The 15,211-nt window shown below is 62.9% G+C and overlaps 1 protein-coding gene across 3 annotated transcripts in view; it reads right to left on the bottom strand.

Moving 5' to 3' along the window:
* Positions 1-2,509: 2,509 nt before the first annotated feature.
* Positions 2,510-15,211, bottom strand: part of EML2 (EMAP like 2) — a 42,446-nt gene continuing 29,744 nt past the window's right edge. For all 3 annotated transcript variants that reach the window (XM_054009934.1, XM_054009933.1, XM_054009935.1), the window contains 10 exons: positions 14,790-14,944; positions 14,348-14,473; positions 6,700-6,831; positions 6,522-6,589; positions 5,913-6,001; positions 5,155-5,252; positions 4,716-4,803; positions 3,797-3,892; positions 3,014-3,144; positions 2,510-2,650 (listed from right to left, as the gene is read on the bottom strand). In XM_054009934.1, coding sequence (XP_053865909.1) covers positions 2,525-2,650; positions 3,014-3,144; positions 3,797-3,892; positions 4,716-4,803; positions 5,155-5,252; positions 5,913-6,001; positions 6,522-6,589; positions 6,700-6,831; positions 14,348-14,473; positions 14,790-14,944 — 1,109 coding nt within the window. In that variant the 3' untranslated portion in view covers positions 2,510-2,524. The remainder of the gene's footprint in view (positions 2,651-3,013; positions 3,145-3,796; positions 3,893-4,715; positions 4,804-5,154; positions 5,253-5,912; positions 6,002-6,521; positions 6,590-6,699; positions 6,832-14,347; positions 14,474-14,789; positions 14,945-15,211) is intronic.

A 15,211-nucleotide genomic window follows, 5' to 3' on the forward strand; every position in this document is an offset into this window, starting at 1 on the left:
CAGCCTAAGCCCCTGCCCCAGCCCTGAGCCCCCTCCCGCGCCCCAACCCCCTGCCCCAGCCCTGAGCCCCCTCCCGCGCCCCAACCCCCTGCCCCAGCCCTGAGCCCCCTCCCACGCCCCAACCCCCTGCCCCAGCCCAGTGAAAATGAGCGAGTGAGTGTGGGTGGGGGAGAGCAAGCCATGGAGGGGGGAGGGGGGATGGAGTGAGCAGGGGCGGGGCCTCAGAGAAGGGGTGGGGCAAGGACATTCGGTTTTCTGCAGTCAGAAAGTTGGCAACCCTACCCATCAGGACAGATGCCCCCCACCCCTGAGTTGCCCCCCTGGGTTTTCAGGGTCTCCCTGGTAACAAGGGGCCTAGATTCCAGTACAGGATATGTGTGTGTGGGGGGGATTGCCTCTCTCCCCCCAGGCCTGGAGGCCTCCACGGGTGCAGCCCCTGGGTCCCTGCCAGTGAGGGCGTCACCCGCTGCCGCTCCAGCTCTGTGCCCCCAATCCCGCTGCTGTGGGGCCTCCCCCCATTTCCTGTCACCAGGGCACCCCCCACACGAGGGGCCGGCAGTCCCCAGGGGCTTGTGAGCAGGGGAGGGGCGACGGAGCCCCCCTCATGGCAGCCCCATGGCTGACAGGTCGTGTCCCTCCCCCAGGGGGTGCAGGCCAGGGCTCTGCCGCCAGCCCTGCCCAGCCCCTCACCCCACAGCCGGGGGGCGAAAACTGCCCCGGGGTTTTTTCTTCTCTCAGAGGGGAGTCGTGCGGCTCAATGGCACCACCTAGGGGCTGCGGCTGGGACGTCGCTGCTTGGCTCAGGGGAAAATGGGATACGCACCAGCAATTCATTCCACCTCCCCGCCGTGCATGAACCCGAGTGTGTCCCCCCCCAACACACACACACACACACAGAGCCAGCCCCTGAGTGCGTGCCCCCCAACACACACACACAGAGCCAGCCCCTGAGTGCGTGCCCCCCAACACACACACACAGAACTGGTCCCTGGGTGCATCCCCCCTAACACACACACACACACACACAGAGCCGGCCCCTGAGTGCGTCCTCCCCAACACACACACACAGAGCCAGCCCCTGAGTGCGTGCCCCCCAACACACAGACACAGAACTGGTCCCTGGGTGCATCCCCCCTAACACACACACACACAGAGCCAGCCTCTGAGTGCGTCCCCCCCCAACACACACACACAGAGCCAGCCCCTGAGTGCGTGCCCCCCAACACACACACAGAACTGGTCCCTGGGTGCATCCCCCCTAACACACACACACACAGAGCCGGCCTCTGAGTGTGTCCCCCCCAACACACACACACAGAGCCAGCGCCTGAGTGCGTGCCCCCCAACACACAGACACAGAACTGGTCCCTGGGTGCATCCCCCCTAACACACACACACACAGAGCCAGCCTCTGAGTGCGTCCCCCCCAACACACACACACAGAGCCAGCCCCTGAGTGCGTGCCCCCCAACACACACACACACACACACACACACACACACACACACAGAGCCGGCCTCTGAGTGCGTCCCCCCCAACACACACACACAGAGCCAGCCCCTGAGTGCGTGCCCCCCAACACACACACACACACACACACACACACACACACACACACAGCCGGCCTCTGAGTGCGTCCCCCCCAACACACACACACAGAGCCAGCCCCTGAGTGCGTGCCCCCCAACACACACACACACACACAGAGCCGGCCCCTGAGTGCGTCCCCCCCAACACACACACACAGAGCCAGCCCCTGAGTGCGTGCCCCCCAACACACACACACACACAGAGCCGGCCCCTGAGTGCGTCCTCCCCAACACACACACACAGAGCCAGCCCCTGAGTGCGTGCCCCCCAACACACACACACACACACACACAGAGCCGGCCCCTGAGTGCGTCCCCCCCAACACACACACAGAACTGGTCCCTGGGCGCATCCCTCCTAACACACACACACACACACACACACACGGTTCAATCACTTGCCTTTATTGGCTGGGCCGGGCGTAGAAGAGCTCGGTGCCCCCGCTCTTTGGAAATACAGGTTCATGCTTTGGCCCCTGCCCTTCGCCCCCTTTCCCCCCCCCGGCGCCAGGGACGCCAGGACCACCCCCACGTCCACTGCAAATACGGCTGGCTGGGGAGGGGGGCACGACCCACATGCCCAGCAGTCTGGTGGGGGTGGGGAAGGGCAGAGCCAGCCCCAGTCCTGGCTGGGGGGTACATTCTGTGTCGCTCTCCCATCCCCCCCAGGAAGGGGCACATGTCACCCTTGATTCCCCCCCCCATTCCCCAAGCAGCTTCCTCCCCAGTCCTTGGGGGGGGAGGGGAGCTGAGCCCCCTAAGAAAGGGCACCCTCCCCAACAAAGTGCCCCCCCCGGAGTCTGGGCCTGCCCCCCGGGCCCTGTCCCGCCCCAGCCTTTCAATATAGCTCTGAATATAGACTCAATACATATATAGATCTCTGGAAAATACAGCCCCCGCCCCCCGCCCCATGCCGGCCCCCCATGCCCCGCCCTCTAGACGAGACGCCATTGCAGGACACTGGTGTCGGTGCCGCCGGTGGAGAGCAGCAGGCTGTCGTCGGGCAGGAAGGCAACGTTGGTCACGTGGCTGCTGTGCCCGCCGGCCGCGTGGCTCGGGGCCTGCCAAGGAGACGGGCGGGGTCAGGGCCGGGAACCTGCGGCAGCCGGGGCCATGGCTGGGGGGGCCCACGGGCGCTAGAGGGGCTGGGTTGTGGGGGAGGGCAGGGAACGACCCAGAGGAGACTCAGCCTGGAGAAGGGGCCCCCACAGCTAGGGGCAGTGAGAGATGGGGGGGGAGGGGCAGTGCTGCAGCACCGGGGACATGGCTGGCACTGGGGGCACCAGGGGGTGGGGCATGGGCTGGCACTCACCCACAGCTGGCATGGGGCACCAGGGGGTGGGGCACGGGCTGGCACTCACCCACAGCTGGTGTGGGGCATCAGGGGGTGGGGCACCGGGGGTGGGCACAGGGCTGGCACTCACCCGCGGCTGGCAGCAGGGGTAGGAGAACAAGTGCACTTTGCCGAAGTCGTCGGCGGAGGCCAGGAGTTTGCCGTCGTGGGAGCGGCACACAGCGTTGATGTCTGTCCCGTCCGCGCCCTCCGGCCAGATCCCTGCCAGGGCAGACAGGGCAGGGCAGGCCAGGCCTGAGCACGGGGCCACCACAGAGCCCCAACTCCCGCTCCCTAACTGAGCCCCATCCATCCCCCGGCCCTGCTCCCCGACCAGCCCCCCCAGCCGCACCCGCACCCCAGCCCCACTCCCTGACCAGCCCCCCGAGCCCCGCTCCCCGACCTTCTGCCCTACACGCCCAGCCCTCTGCACTGCTCCCCAACCTGCCCCCGAGCCCTGCTCCCCAACCAGCCCCCCGAACCCCGCTCCCCGACCTCCCCTCCAGCACAATCCACTCCCCAATCCCAATACCCAACCAGCCCCCCGAGCCCCGCTCCCCAACCTTCCGCCCCACACCCCCAGCCCCGCTCCCCAACCTGCCCCCTAAGCCCTGCTCCCCAACCAGTGACCCCATCCCCACCCCCGCCCCTAGCCCCCTCCCTGAGCAGCCCCCCCCACCCCCTCGCTTCCTGACCAGACCCCCAATCTGCTCCACAACCTTTTACTCACCTGCCACCCCCAGCCCCTACAGCCACCCCCAGCCCTGGTCCCCAAACAGCCCCCCAGCACAGCAGGACCAGCCACGCCCCACAGCCGGGGTGAGCGTGTCCTGAGTGGGGCTGGCCCCCAGCTCCCTGCTGCCCCGGCACTCACCGAAGACCCCGAAGCCCAGCACGCAGCTGGCCGTGGCCCACTCCAGGTTGCGCACGGCCCCGGCGTTGGGGATCTGCCGGCAGGTGGTGGGGTCCCCTGGAGACAAGAAGGCCGGATGAGCAGGGGACCCTGCCCCACAGAGCAGCCCCAGAGCCCCCAACCCCAACAGCCCAGGATACTCCCCTGGCTGCGGGGGTCTCCCTGTGCCGCCCCGGGGGGGGGCAGTCCCATAATCCCCCCATTATGGGGGGGGACCAGGGTGCAGCCCTGCCACCAGCCAGCGCCAGGAGTGGAACCCAGGAGTCCTGGCCTCCAGGTCAGCCCTGAGCTGGCTGCACCTTGGGCCCCCCAAGTACGTTCCCGTATTAACCGTTTACTCCCCAGGCTGAGGATGTGGGTGTCTCTGGGCCCCGCAGGGAAATGGGGGGCCCTGGGCTACCCACTGCCGAGATGCCCCACTGGGGACACGGGACTATTTCTCTCCTCCCAGGGGGGAAGAACACGCCTGCCCCTGTTTTGATTGGTCACTGCCACCTTGGGGCCAAAGCATCCCAGCCTTTAAAGTGTGGTGCCCAGCAGGACCCCAGCTCCTGGCATGGTGCCCAGTTGGGCCAGGCTCCTGGTACAGCCCCCAGCGGGCCCTGGCTCCCCGGCCCGATGCCCAGAGCCTGGCCCGGAACCCAGCGGGGCCCGGCTCCCCGGCCCGATGCCCAGAGCCTGGCCCGGCGCCCAGCGGGGCCCAGCTCCCCGGCCCGATGCCCAGAGCCTGGCCCGGCGCCCAGCGGGGCCCGGCTCCCCGGCCCGATGCCCAGAGCCTGGCCCGGCGCCCAGCGGGGCCCGGCTCCCCGGACTGATGCCCAGAGCCTGGCCCGGCGCCCAGCGGGACACGGCTCCCCAGCACACCCCAGGCCTCACTCACAGTACAGGATCTCGTAGTCCCCAGAGTTGGTGACGAAACAGCTGCTGTCGGCTGCCCAGTCTAGGTGAGTGATGAAACTGGAATGACCCTGTGGGGGAGGCGCAGAGGGGGTTAATGGGGGTGGTAGGGTGTCTGACCCTGGGGGGCAGGGCAGGGGGCTAGCGGGGGTGGGACCGACCCCAGTGGGAGTATTGGCCTGGGGTTCTGGGGGTGCCTGTGCTACAGAGAGAACAAGCATCTGGTTCCAGAGGGGCACCCGGCTCGCTCCCCGCCCCCAGCCAGGGCAACCCTGTGGTGAGCCTCGCGGGGTACACGCTTGGCAGTGCCCCCCACTGGCCACCCCCTGCGCTGCAGGGCGAGTGGCTCTGCCAGCCCCATGGGCGCCCCTCCAGCAGAGCCCCGGCGAGGGTCCCTCCTTCCCCGCCCGGCCCCCACCTACCGAGCACTTGCCGACGCGGCTGTACTTCCTACCGCCCTCGGAGACGCCGTAGACGTAGACGAAGTTATCGTGGGAGCCCACGGCCAGGTAGCTGCCATCTGGGGGCACAGAGAGGAGGAGCTGGGCAGAGCCACACGGGCTAGCAGGGGCTGCGGAGCAGGGCCTGGGCCAGGGACGGACGGCGGGACGCCCCTCACGGGAGCCAAGGGGCTACTGGAATCGGGGACGGGAAGGGCTGAGGATGCGTGGTCAAGGCAGGCATGACAGGGTTGGCTCCCCCAGCTCTGCCGGTGCCCCTCAATCCCGACCCACAGCCCCTGCTGGCCCAGCCCTGCCCCCCCGAGCCCTGCCAGTGCCCCTCACTCCCGACCCACAGCCCCTGCTAGCCCGGCCCTGGGCTCCCCACCCCCAGCTCTGCCGATGCCTCACTCCCGACCCGCAGCCCCTGCTAGCCCGGCCCTGGGCTCCCCTCCCACAGCTCTGCCGATGCCTCACTCCCGACCCGCAGCCCCTGCTAGCCCGGCCCTGGGCTCCCCACCCCCAGCTCTGCCGATGCCTCACTCCCGACCCACAGCCCCTGCTAGCCCGGCCCTGGGCTCCCCACCCCCAGCTCTGCCGATGCCCCTCACTCCCGACCCGCAGCCCCCTGCCAGCCCAGCCCCGGGCTCCCCCAGTTCTGCCGGTGCCCCTCACTCCTGACCCGCGGCCCCTGCTAACTCAGCTGCAGCTGCCCCCGCAGTGCGCTGGGTGTCCCCTACCTGGCGAGAAGCTGACGACGGAGATGGGCTCGCTGCCGTCCGTGTGGATTGTGACCAGGTCCCGCGTCTCCGTGTCCAGCACCAGCCACCTGGCGGGGAGAACGGGACTGTGGTCCAGGGACCCTGCACCTGCCCAGCATCTGTCCGATGGAACGGGGGGGTAGAAGGGCCTGGCACCCCCTCTCCTATATAATAATCCTTCATCTTGGGGTCTGGCCCTCTGTGGGGCTGGGATCTCAGGAGGGCGGGTGCTCTAGGGTGCAGGCCCCCGAGTTGGAGCAGCAGCAGCGCGTCCTGCCCGCAGGCAGCACGGCCGGAGCCGGCTGGCGAACCCCACCCTGGGGGTGCCCAGACACAGCTGCCCAGGGACGGGGGGGTCACTACAGCGCCAGCTCCCGGGCCAGGCCTGAGCTCTGCCAGGCACTGGGGCTTTGCTGGGCGCCACCACCGTCAAGGGGCTGCCGGCTTGGGGGCAGCGGCACGGACCCAGTGCCCTCCCCCACCCCACGGGAACGAGGCTCTGTGCCCCACTCCCCACCTTGCCCTGGGCTCCCCGTAGGGCTGCAGTGCCCCCCCAGGGCCAGCCCCTTCCACGCCCCACCCCCATACCTTCCCGTCACCGTCCCCACCGCCAGCACGGAGCCGTTGGGATGGAAGCCAGCCGAGCGGGCCGCGTCCTGGGGGGCAGAGAGAGACAGGTTCACTCCAGGCCTAGGAGAACTGCAGCCAATGCCCCACCCTCACTCTGTGGGACCCTCCCAGCTGGTGGGTCCCCCAATCCGCTCACCTCGATGGCTTTGCTCCACAGCGGCCGGCGGGTGGCCACGCTCCACAGATGAACCTGCCTGTCCTGGCCGCAGGTCAGGAACTGGTCCAGGCTGGGGTGGGTGGCCAGGCCCCAGAGCTCCTCTGTGTGACCCTGGGGAGAGATGGGCCTGCTGAGTGCCCAGCCCTTCCCACCCAGGGCTCCCTGGGACTCAGCAAGGTGAGCATAAATCCCCCTCAGAGATGGGGATAGAACCCAGGAGTCCTGGCCCCCTCCCAGACCTGGATAGAACCCAGGTGTCCTGACTCCACAAACCGGGTCGCAACTGTTTTCTATGTGTCCTGTGTATGTCACTATGGCTGTGACCCCCACCTTGCCCCGCTCCCAAGCGCTCACCCCCACACCCAAGGCCCTCATAAGCCCTCCCCTCCTCCCAGGTGACCATAGAATCACAGAAGTGTAGGGCAGGAAGGGACCTTGAGTGGACAACTAGTCCATCCCCCTGCACTCACGGCAGGACCACGTAATAACTCGCCCGCCCCTGCCAGCTGCTCGTCCAATCTGCTCTTAAAAACCTCCAGGGACAGAGATTCCAACCCTCCCTCGGCGATTTGTTCCAGGGCTTAGCTACCCTGACAGGAACTTGTTCCTAATGTCGTACACAAACCGCCCTGGCTGCAAGTTAAGCCCATTGCTTTTTGTCCTGTCCTCAGAGGTTAACGAGAACAATTTTCACCCTCCTCCTTGTAACAACCTTTTATGTACTTGAAACTGTTATGTCCCTGCTCAGTCTTCTCTTCTCCAGACTAAACAAACCCAGTTCGTTCAGTCTTCCCTCATAGGTCATGTTTTCTAGACCTTTCATCATGGACTCTCTCCAATTTCAACAAAGAAATGCAGTAGGTTAAGTGATGGTCACATAAACAGATTTAAAAGTCACTGTCATTGAACAAAAAAACTTCAGAAACAGACTTCAAAGAGAAACAGCAGAACTAAAATTCATTTGCAAATTCAACACCATTAATCTGGGTTTGAATAGGGATTGGGAGTGGCTGGCTCACTACAGAAGCAGCTTTTCCTCTCCTGGAATTGACACCTCCTCATCTATTATTGGGAGTGGACTACATCCACCCTGATTGAATTGGCCTTGTCAACACTGGTTCGCCACTTGTGAAGTAACTCCCTGCTCTCCATGTGTCTGTATATAATGCCTGCATCTGTAGCTTTCACTCTATGCATCCGAAGAAGTGAGGTTTTTACTCACGAAAGCTTATGCCCAAATAAATCTGTTAGTCTTTAAGGTGCCACCAGACTCCTTGTTGTTTTTGTAGATACAGACTAACACGGCTACCCCCTGATACTCTCTCCAATTTGTCCACATCTTTCCTGAAATGTGGCGCCCAGGACTGGAACAATACTCCAGCTGAGGCCTAATCAGCGCGGAGTAGAGCGGAAGAATTGCTTCTCGTGTCTTGCTTACAACATTGCTGCTAATACATACCAGAATATTTGCTTTTTTTGCAAGTGTTACACCGTTGACTCATATTTAGCTTGTGATCCACTAAGGCCCCCAGATCCCTTTCCGCAGTACTCCTTCCTAGGCCGTCATTTCCCATTTTGTACGTGTGCAACTGATTGTTCCTTCCTAAGTGGAGCACTTTGAATTTGTCCTTATTGAATTTCATCCTATTTACTTCAGACCACCTCTCCAGTTTGTCCAGATCATTTTGAATTTGGATCCTATCCTCCAAAGCACTTGCAACCCCTCCCAGCTTGGTATCGTCCGCAAACTTTATAAGTGTGCTCTCTATGCTATTATCTAAATCACTGATAAAGATATTGAACAGAACCGGACCCAGAACAGGTCCCTGCGGGACCCCACTTGTTATGTCCTTCCAGCATGACTGTGAACCACCGATAACTACTATCTGGGAACGATTTTCCAACCAGTTATGCACCCACCTCATAGTAGCTCCATCTAGGTTGTATTTCCCTAGTTTGTTTGTGAGGCGATCATACGAGACTGTATCAAAAGCCTTACTAAAGTCAAGCTATACCATAGCTACCGCTCTCCCCACCCCACCCACAAGGCTTGTTACACTGTCAAAGAAAGCTATCCAGTTGGTCGGACACAATTTGTACTTGACAAAGCCATGCTGACGAAGTCGGGGGGGTTCTTCTTTTCTGTGGAGTTTCAATGGTTTGCATGCGGAGGGAGTGGGACTCAGTTTCCCTGGGTGTTACTGGTTTAACGAGGTGAGGGGAGAGGGAGTTTGTTGTTACAGAGGACTGGAGAGGGAACTTGGGACCCCAGCCGATGGCCTGGAGGATGGATACCCCAGCGACCGGTGACCCGGAGGCCCAGCTTAGGAGACGCAGCCGGTTCTGGCCAGTGGGAGGACAATGGGCTGCAGAGTGAGGACCCAGTGACCTAACCAGCCGGTTCCAGCCATAGGACAGAAGCGAGGAGAGGAGGCTCCGGTTTATGACCCGGTTTACCTGGAGAGAAGACACCGGACAGAGGCGGGGCCTGGGGCCGGTGATATCAGATGCCCAGCTGGGAAGCAGGGGGGCTCTGAGCTGGAGAGGGGGAGCAGGCAGAGCCCATCTGGATGCAGAGAGACTGGGATGTGCTGGGCTGAGGGAGGCCAGACCTGAGACCCTGAGAGTTTCCTGTGCTGTGTTCAACTTTCAATAAACCCTCCTGTTTTACGCTAGCTGAGAGTCACTCCGGTCTAGAGAACGGGGTTGCATCAACCCCTTCGGGAGTGGAGGCCTGGGGGGTCCAGAGCGAGTGCACTCCCTAAGAGGGCTCACGGCGAGAAACAGGTGTGCTAAGGCTCTGAGAGGTGCGGCTCCAGGAGGTGGAGGGGCCTGACCCCGAGAGAGAGTGGACCCCCAAGAAGGGCTGTCACACTGAAAGGGGCACCCCCACGGACCGCATGGGGCCAAGAGTGGGCACGATCTGTGAGTCCGTGACAACTTATCACCTTATTATCTTCTAGGTGTTTGCACATTGATTGATGGCCTATTTGCTCCATTCTCGTTCTGGGTACGGAAGTTAAGCTGACTGGTCTGTAATTCCCTGGGATGTCTTCATTCCCCTTTCTGTCGATGGACACCATACTTGCCCTTTTCCACTTCTCTGGAATCTCTCCCGTCTTCCATGAGGCTTTGAAGATAATCGCTAATCTCCTCAGTCAGATCATGGAGTATTCTAGGCACCCCCGACCCGCATTTGCTCCCCACAGCCTGATGCCCCCAAGAACCAGGCTCAGGATGTGGCATGTGACCCCCAGTATCCAGACCCCAAAGCGCAGAGAGCCCCACCCACACCCCGCCAACCGAGAAGGCAGAGGGAGGGGCTGAGCCAGCACAGACCTCCTCTTTTGGCTGTCAGGGAAGTCTCAGCACCATTTGTCCTGCTCCAGACTCCTACTCCAGGGCATGGCAGGGCATCCTGCATGGGGGGCGGATATGGATACCTGCGCGGGTGTGGGGTGGGGATGGGTACCTGTGTGTGTGCGGGGAGGGGATGGATACCTGCGGGGAGGGAGGGGGAATGGATACCTGCTTGGGTGGGGATGGGTACCTGCGGGGGGCGGAGGTGGGGATGGATACCTGCAAGGGGGAGGGGATGGATACCCGTGGGGGTGCGGGGTGGGGATGGGTACCTGGGGGAGGGAGAGAGAGGGGGAGGGGATGGGTACCTGCAAGGGGGAGAGGGGGAAGGGATAGGTATGTTGAAGTTGGAATTTTCTGTAAACTTTTAGTATGAATACTGTGTGTTCCTCAGTTTCCCCCTATGCTGCACTGTAACCAAGGGGTCAAGAAAGGGCTGGTTTCTCTTGGTAGTGGCCTAGAGATGCAGGTGTGAATGGCGCCTGGCTGTCTCAGGTTGGGGGCCCGGGTCAATGGAGAGTCCCCGAAGACAATAGTCAATCCAATCAGCGGGACACTTGGTACCTAGCAACTAACGACCATGGAGGGCTCCCCCTACGCAGAAAGTTAGCCAGGTTTGAGCAGCTGGGAACGGGAGGGGCCAGGTGGGACGGGCCTGGGAACTTGAACAAAGATGACACGGAGGGACAGGCTAGGAGCGAAGAGGGTCACACTGCTCTGCTGGGCTCTAGGCTGACCACAATGGGCCTGGCGGTAACTTTCTTCTCTCGACTGACCAAACACTTCCTATGCTGGGGTCCAGTCGACTAATACAGCCGGCTGTTTAGACAACGCTGGCTGAGCATCCCTGCAGATGCTGAGTGAGGGGCGTTGCTCCCTAAGATTGTACAACTGTCCCTCAGGGTCTGCCTCAGTGGGTCTGGCGGAGTAGATCTCACAGTGGGAAGCACAGGGGCTGGTGGCCCAGGTCCAGCCTAGGGAGGTGGTGACACCGCGGAGCCTGCTCTGGAGGAAGAGTGAGACCACTGAAGGGTGCCAGAGCACCATCCCTGCTGATCCATGACTGGTGGTGGCAGTAGTGGGATGCTGAATACACAAGAAGCCGTTTGCAGTAAATGACGTGCAGCAGTAAAACAAGGGCAGTTAAAGGAAATGGCGTAGAACCATCTCCCTAAGGACATCACAACCCGGGCAGGGAGACAGGGTTAGGCGTTGGGATGCTCAACAAGGAGCGGCTGATTGCACAGCTGGAGAAGGACGATGGGTCCACGAAGCAGGTTCCAGACCCCAAGCGGGTCTGAGAGTGGCCGAGGCAACAGCTGGGCAGTGACACAGAGCAGCTGAGGCGGCAGCAGGACGTCCTCGAGACCTGGTTCCCCATCCAGATCTTATGACCTGGCTTCCCACTGACAGATCTGAAGTGGTGGGAGCTGGAGCTGAGAGGGAAGGAGCCGTAGGACCCAGAAGAGCAGGGACTGGAGATGGAGGAGTGAGAGGACCCTCTGAGGAGCAAGTGGGAAAGGCCCCGGGATGCCAACTCCACAAGGAGCCTAGATACCACATTGTTGCCCCAGTTTAGTGGTGGTGGGGAGCATGATATAGACGCCGACCTCCCTGCCTGCCTTTGCCCGGGCCTGTGATCTGAACCCGGCTGTCTCACCCCTCCCTCAGCCCCAGAGCCATATGGGGGGATGGGGTGGAGACTGGGGACGGTTCAAACAGGCTCCACTGGAATGGACCCTGCGGCATGGAGGAGCTGGTTTCGGGGCGTGCAAAGACACCTACAGAGAAGCTGGAAGAATCTCTCCGCAGCAGGGGCCCCCAGGCTGGAGGAGCCGGGTAACCTGGCTGGGTTGGAGCTGTGCAGTAAGATCTGTCCCCACGAGCTTAAACCGTGGCTAGCGGACAGGGAGCCGAAGGATCTGCCCAGTGCTGGCTGGCTGGCAGAGGAGGGGGAGGGCAGCAGGGCCGGGTATGGAAAGAGACTGGCCTGAGCATGGGTCTGGGGAAGGGGGAGCCAACGGTGGCATCCCAGGAGGGGGACTCGGGGAAAGCCACAGTTGGGGGAGTATCCGGGGGGGGGGGTCAGACCTCCTCCAAGGGACCTCCCTGACCTGAGGGTAATATCTGCAGGCGGACAGGGTGTAAGTGGGCCAAATGCCCACGGCTGGTTTGGCCAGGACAGAGGCTGAGTCACGCTCCGTCAGCCCAGGCAGGTAGCCTGCAGCTCAAACCCGCAGAGTGAGCGACGTGTGACTGAGCGTGGGGAGGAAGCCGTGACCCAGGCAGCTCCTGGGGCACAGACAGGCTCCCACTCCACGTGTCCGGTTGTACTCCCCCGGGCTCAGACACACCCGAGTGGGTGCGGTCGGCGGGGGAGACATTCATAGGGTGGAGAGGTGCTGGGACAGAGAGAACCCTGCTCAAGCCCTGTGCAGCGTGACCCCACCCGACGCTGAAGGGCTGGGACCTGGGGCGAAGGGGCCAAACGTGAAGCCATTCGCCCTCGGATCCCCGCGGCTCAGGAAGGATTGGGGGGGGGGGGCTGGTCCTTGGGGCTCTCCAAGATATCAGGTTTGATGCCCTTGAGGGAATGACTGTGTCGCTCTAAGACAGGATATCCAGACCCAGCTTCTGAGTCACGCCAGCCAGGTGAGATGCAGCTATCCCTGAGGGAGGGGGGATTTTCCCCCTGGCTCAGGGCACCTGCCGGTCTGTAACCAGACACCTGGATCCGGTCCCCGCCCAGCTCCACACCGCAGATGTGAGCCACACCCCAGTTCCCAGGAGACCCCAGCTGAGCCTGGGCACATGCAGGCGGGGCAGGGGGCAGCCAAACCGGTTTGCCTTGTCCACAGGTGAGAGAAGCAGCTGGAAGGCTGTGGCCAGGGAATCCCAGCCCTCCAGAAGTGTGGGGGAGACGAGAGGACTCTGCCCTGGTGGTGAGGGCAACAGGTTACCCCAAGAGGAGAGATGGGCACCTTGCATATGAGCAGCCCTGGAGTTGGGATCCAGGACCAAAGGGAGGCATGCCCATGGGGGAAGGGATAGCTCAGTGGTTTGAGCATTGGCCTGCTAAACCCAGGGTTGTGAGTTCAATCCCTGAGGGGGCCATTTAGGGAACTGGGGTAAAAAACTGTCTGGGGATTGGTCCTGCTTTGAGCAAGGGGTTGGACTAGATGATCTCCTGAGGTCCCTTCCAACCCTGATATTCTATGATGTTGGGGAGCCCCCTGCATCCTGGCCTCACCAGCCCCTGGGACACCAGAGCCCCAGAGATACGGCTGGGGCAAGGAGTCCCACCCCAGCTGCCCCCGAGACAGCTGGCACATGGCGGAACAGGGGTCACTGCTCTCCTTGCTCCCTGGCAGATGAGGGGGGCAGGGAGTGGCAGGACCCCAGACCAGTTTCAAACCCGAAAGGTCCTGGTAGTGCAGCTACCCGGGGTGGGGGAAGGTGGGGCTGAACTTTCCCAGGTCCCTGGCTGAAGCGATCCCGATCAGTTCGCTCTCGAAGCGGGAAATGATGTGACCAAGTGGGAATTTTCTGCAAACATTTGGTATGAATATGTGCATGCCTCAATTTCCCCCCATGCTGCATTGTCACCGAGGGGGTGGGAACGGGCTGGTTACTCTCAGTGGAGGCCTAGAGATGCAGGTGTGAATGGTACCGGGCTGTCTGGGGGCCCTGGTCAATAGAGAGTCCCCGAAGGCAATGCCCAATCCAATCAGCAGGACATTTCCTACCTAGCACCTAATGACCATGGAGGCCCCCCACTGCAGGACCCCAGCCTGCTTTGAGCAGCTGGGAACAAAGGACTGAGAAGAGGCCAGATGGGACGTCTGGAAACGTGACCAAAGATGACACACAAAGGGGGTCGCACGGCTTGGCCGGGCTTGGGGCTGGTCGGGACGGGCCAGGCTGTAACTTTCTCCTCTCTGCTGACCAAGGACTTTCTACGCTGGGGCCAGTTGCCTAATAACCCTGCCCGCGCTGTACGGGTCTGCGTCAGTGGGTCTCGCTGAGCGGAACTCACAGTGGGGCTGGCGGCCCAGGGGTCCGGCCTAGAGAGGCGGTGAAGCCACGGGGCCTGCCCCAGAGGAAGAGTGAGACTGCGGGGGTCCGGCGCATTGACGGGGCCTCCCAGAGACTGTTCCAAAGCTGGGGCCAGAGCCCCGACCCTTTGGGTCTGTAATGATGAGGACTTGCATGGGGGCGGGGGACGACTTGCATGGGGGGCAAGGGAACCTGCATGGGAGAGGGGTACCTGCACCAGGGAGGAGAAGCCGGTGGCCAGCGAGCCCTGCAGCACAGAGTTGCGGGTCGTCCCCACGAAGAGGGTGTCGTCTTTGCCTTCTGCGATGGTGCGCACGGGCCCGAAGCTCTCTGGGACCTGGGGGAGGGGAGGGCACTGAGCCATGGGCATAGCTGGGGATAGAACCCAGGTGTCCTGGCTCCCAGCCCTGCCCCCCCTCCCTGCTCCAACCCACCAGACCCCACTCCCCTCCCAGAGCTCAAGGCAGAACCCAGGAGTCCTGGCTCCCAGCCTCCCCCAGCCCAAGCTGGGGAGAGAACCCAGGAGTCCTGGCTCCTGGGATTCTGCCCACCCTCCCTCCTGCCCCGTGGTGGCTGCGTGGCAGAACACTGCACCCCGAAGGGGACCCTTGAGCGGGGGCAGTAGCTGCTCCCCCCCCACTGACCCCCCTCACCTCATTCTCCTGCAGCTTCTGGTAGTCACGCCCCCAGAGCACGACCCGGCGGTCCTTGCCGCCGCCCGAGACGATGGTGCCATTGCGCAGCACACACAGCCCGAAGACGCCACCCTCGTGGGCCCCCAGCACCGCCTGGCTGATCCGGTTCCCCCCTGCCGGCAAGGGCACAGTCAGCAAGGAGACCCCCTGCTGGGACCCACCACGCCCCCGCCCCTACAGGACCCACCACGCCCCCACCCCTGCAGGACCCCCCATGTCCCCACCCCTGCAGGCCCCCCCCCCCCCCCCGCTGGGACCCACCATGCGCTCGCCACTGCAGGACCCCCCCGCTGGGATCCACCACGCCCACGCCCCTGCTGGACCCCCCCCCCCCACTAGGACCCACACGCCCCTCCCCCACCCGTGACCCAACGCCCTCC

Source organism: Malaclemys terrapin, chromosome 20 (genome assembly GCF_027887155.1).
Source record: "Malaclemys terrapin pileata isolate rMalTer1 chromosome 20, rMalTer1.hap1, whole genome shotgun sequence".
Classification (NCBI taxonomy): domain Eukaryota; kingdom Metazoa; phylum Chordata; order Testudines; family Emydidae; genus Malaclemys; species Malaclemys terrapin.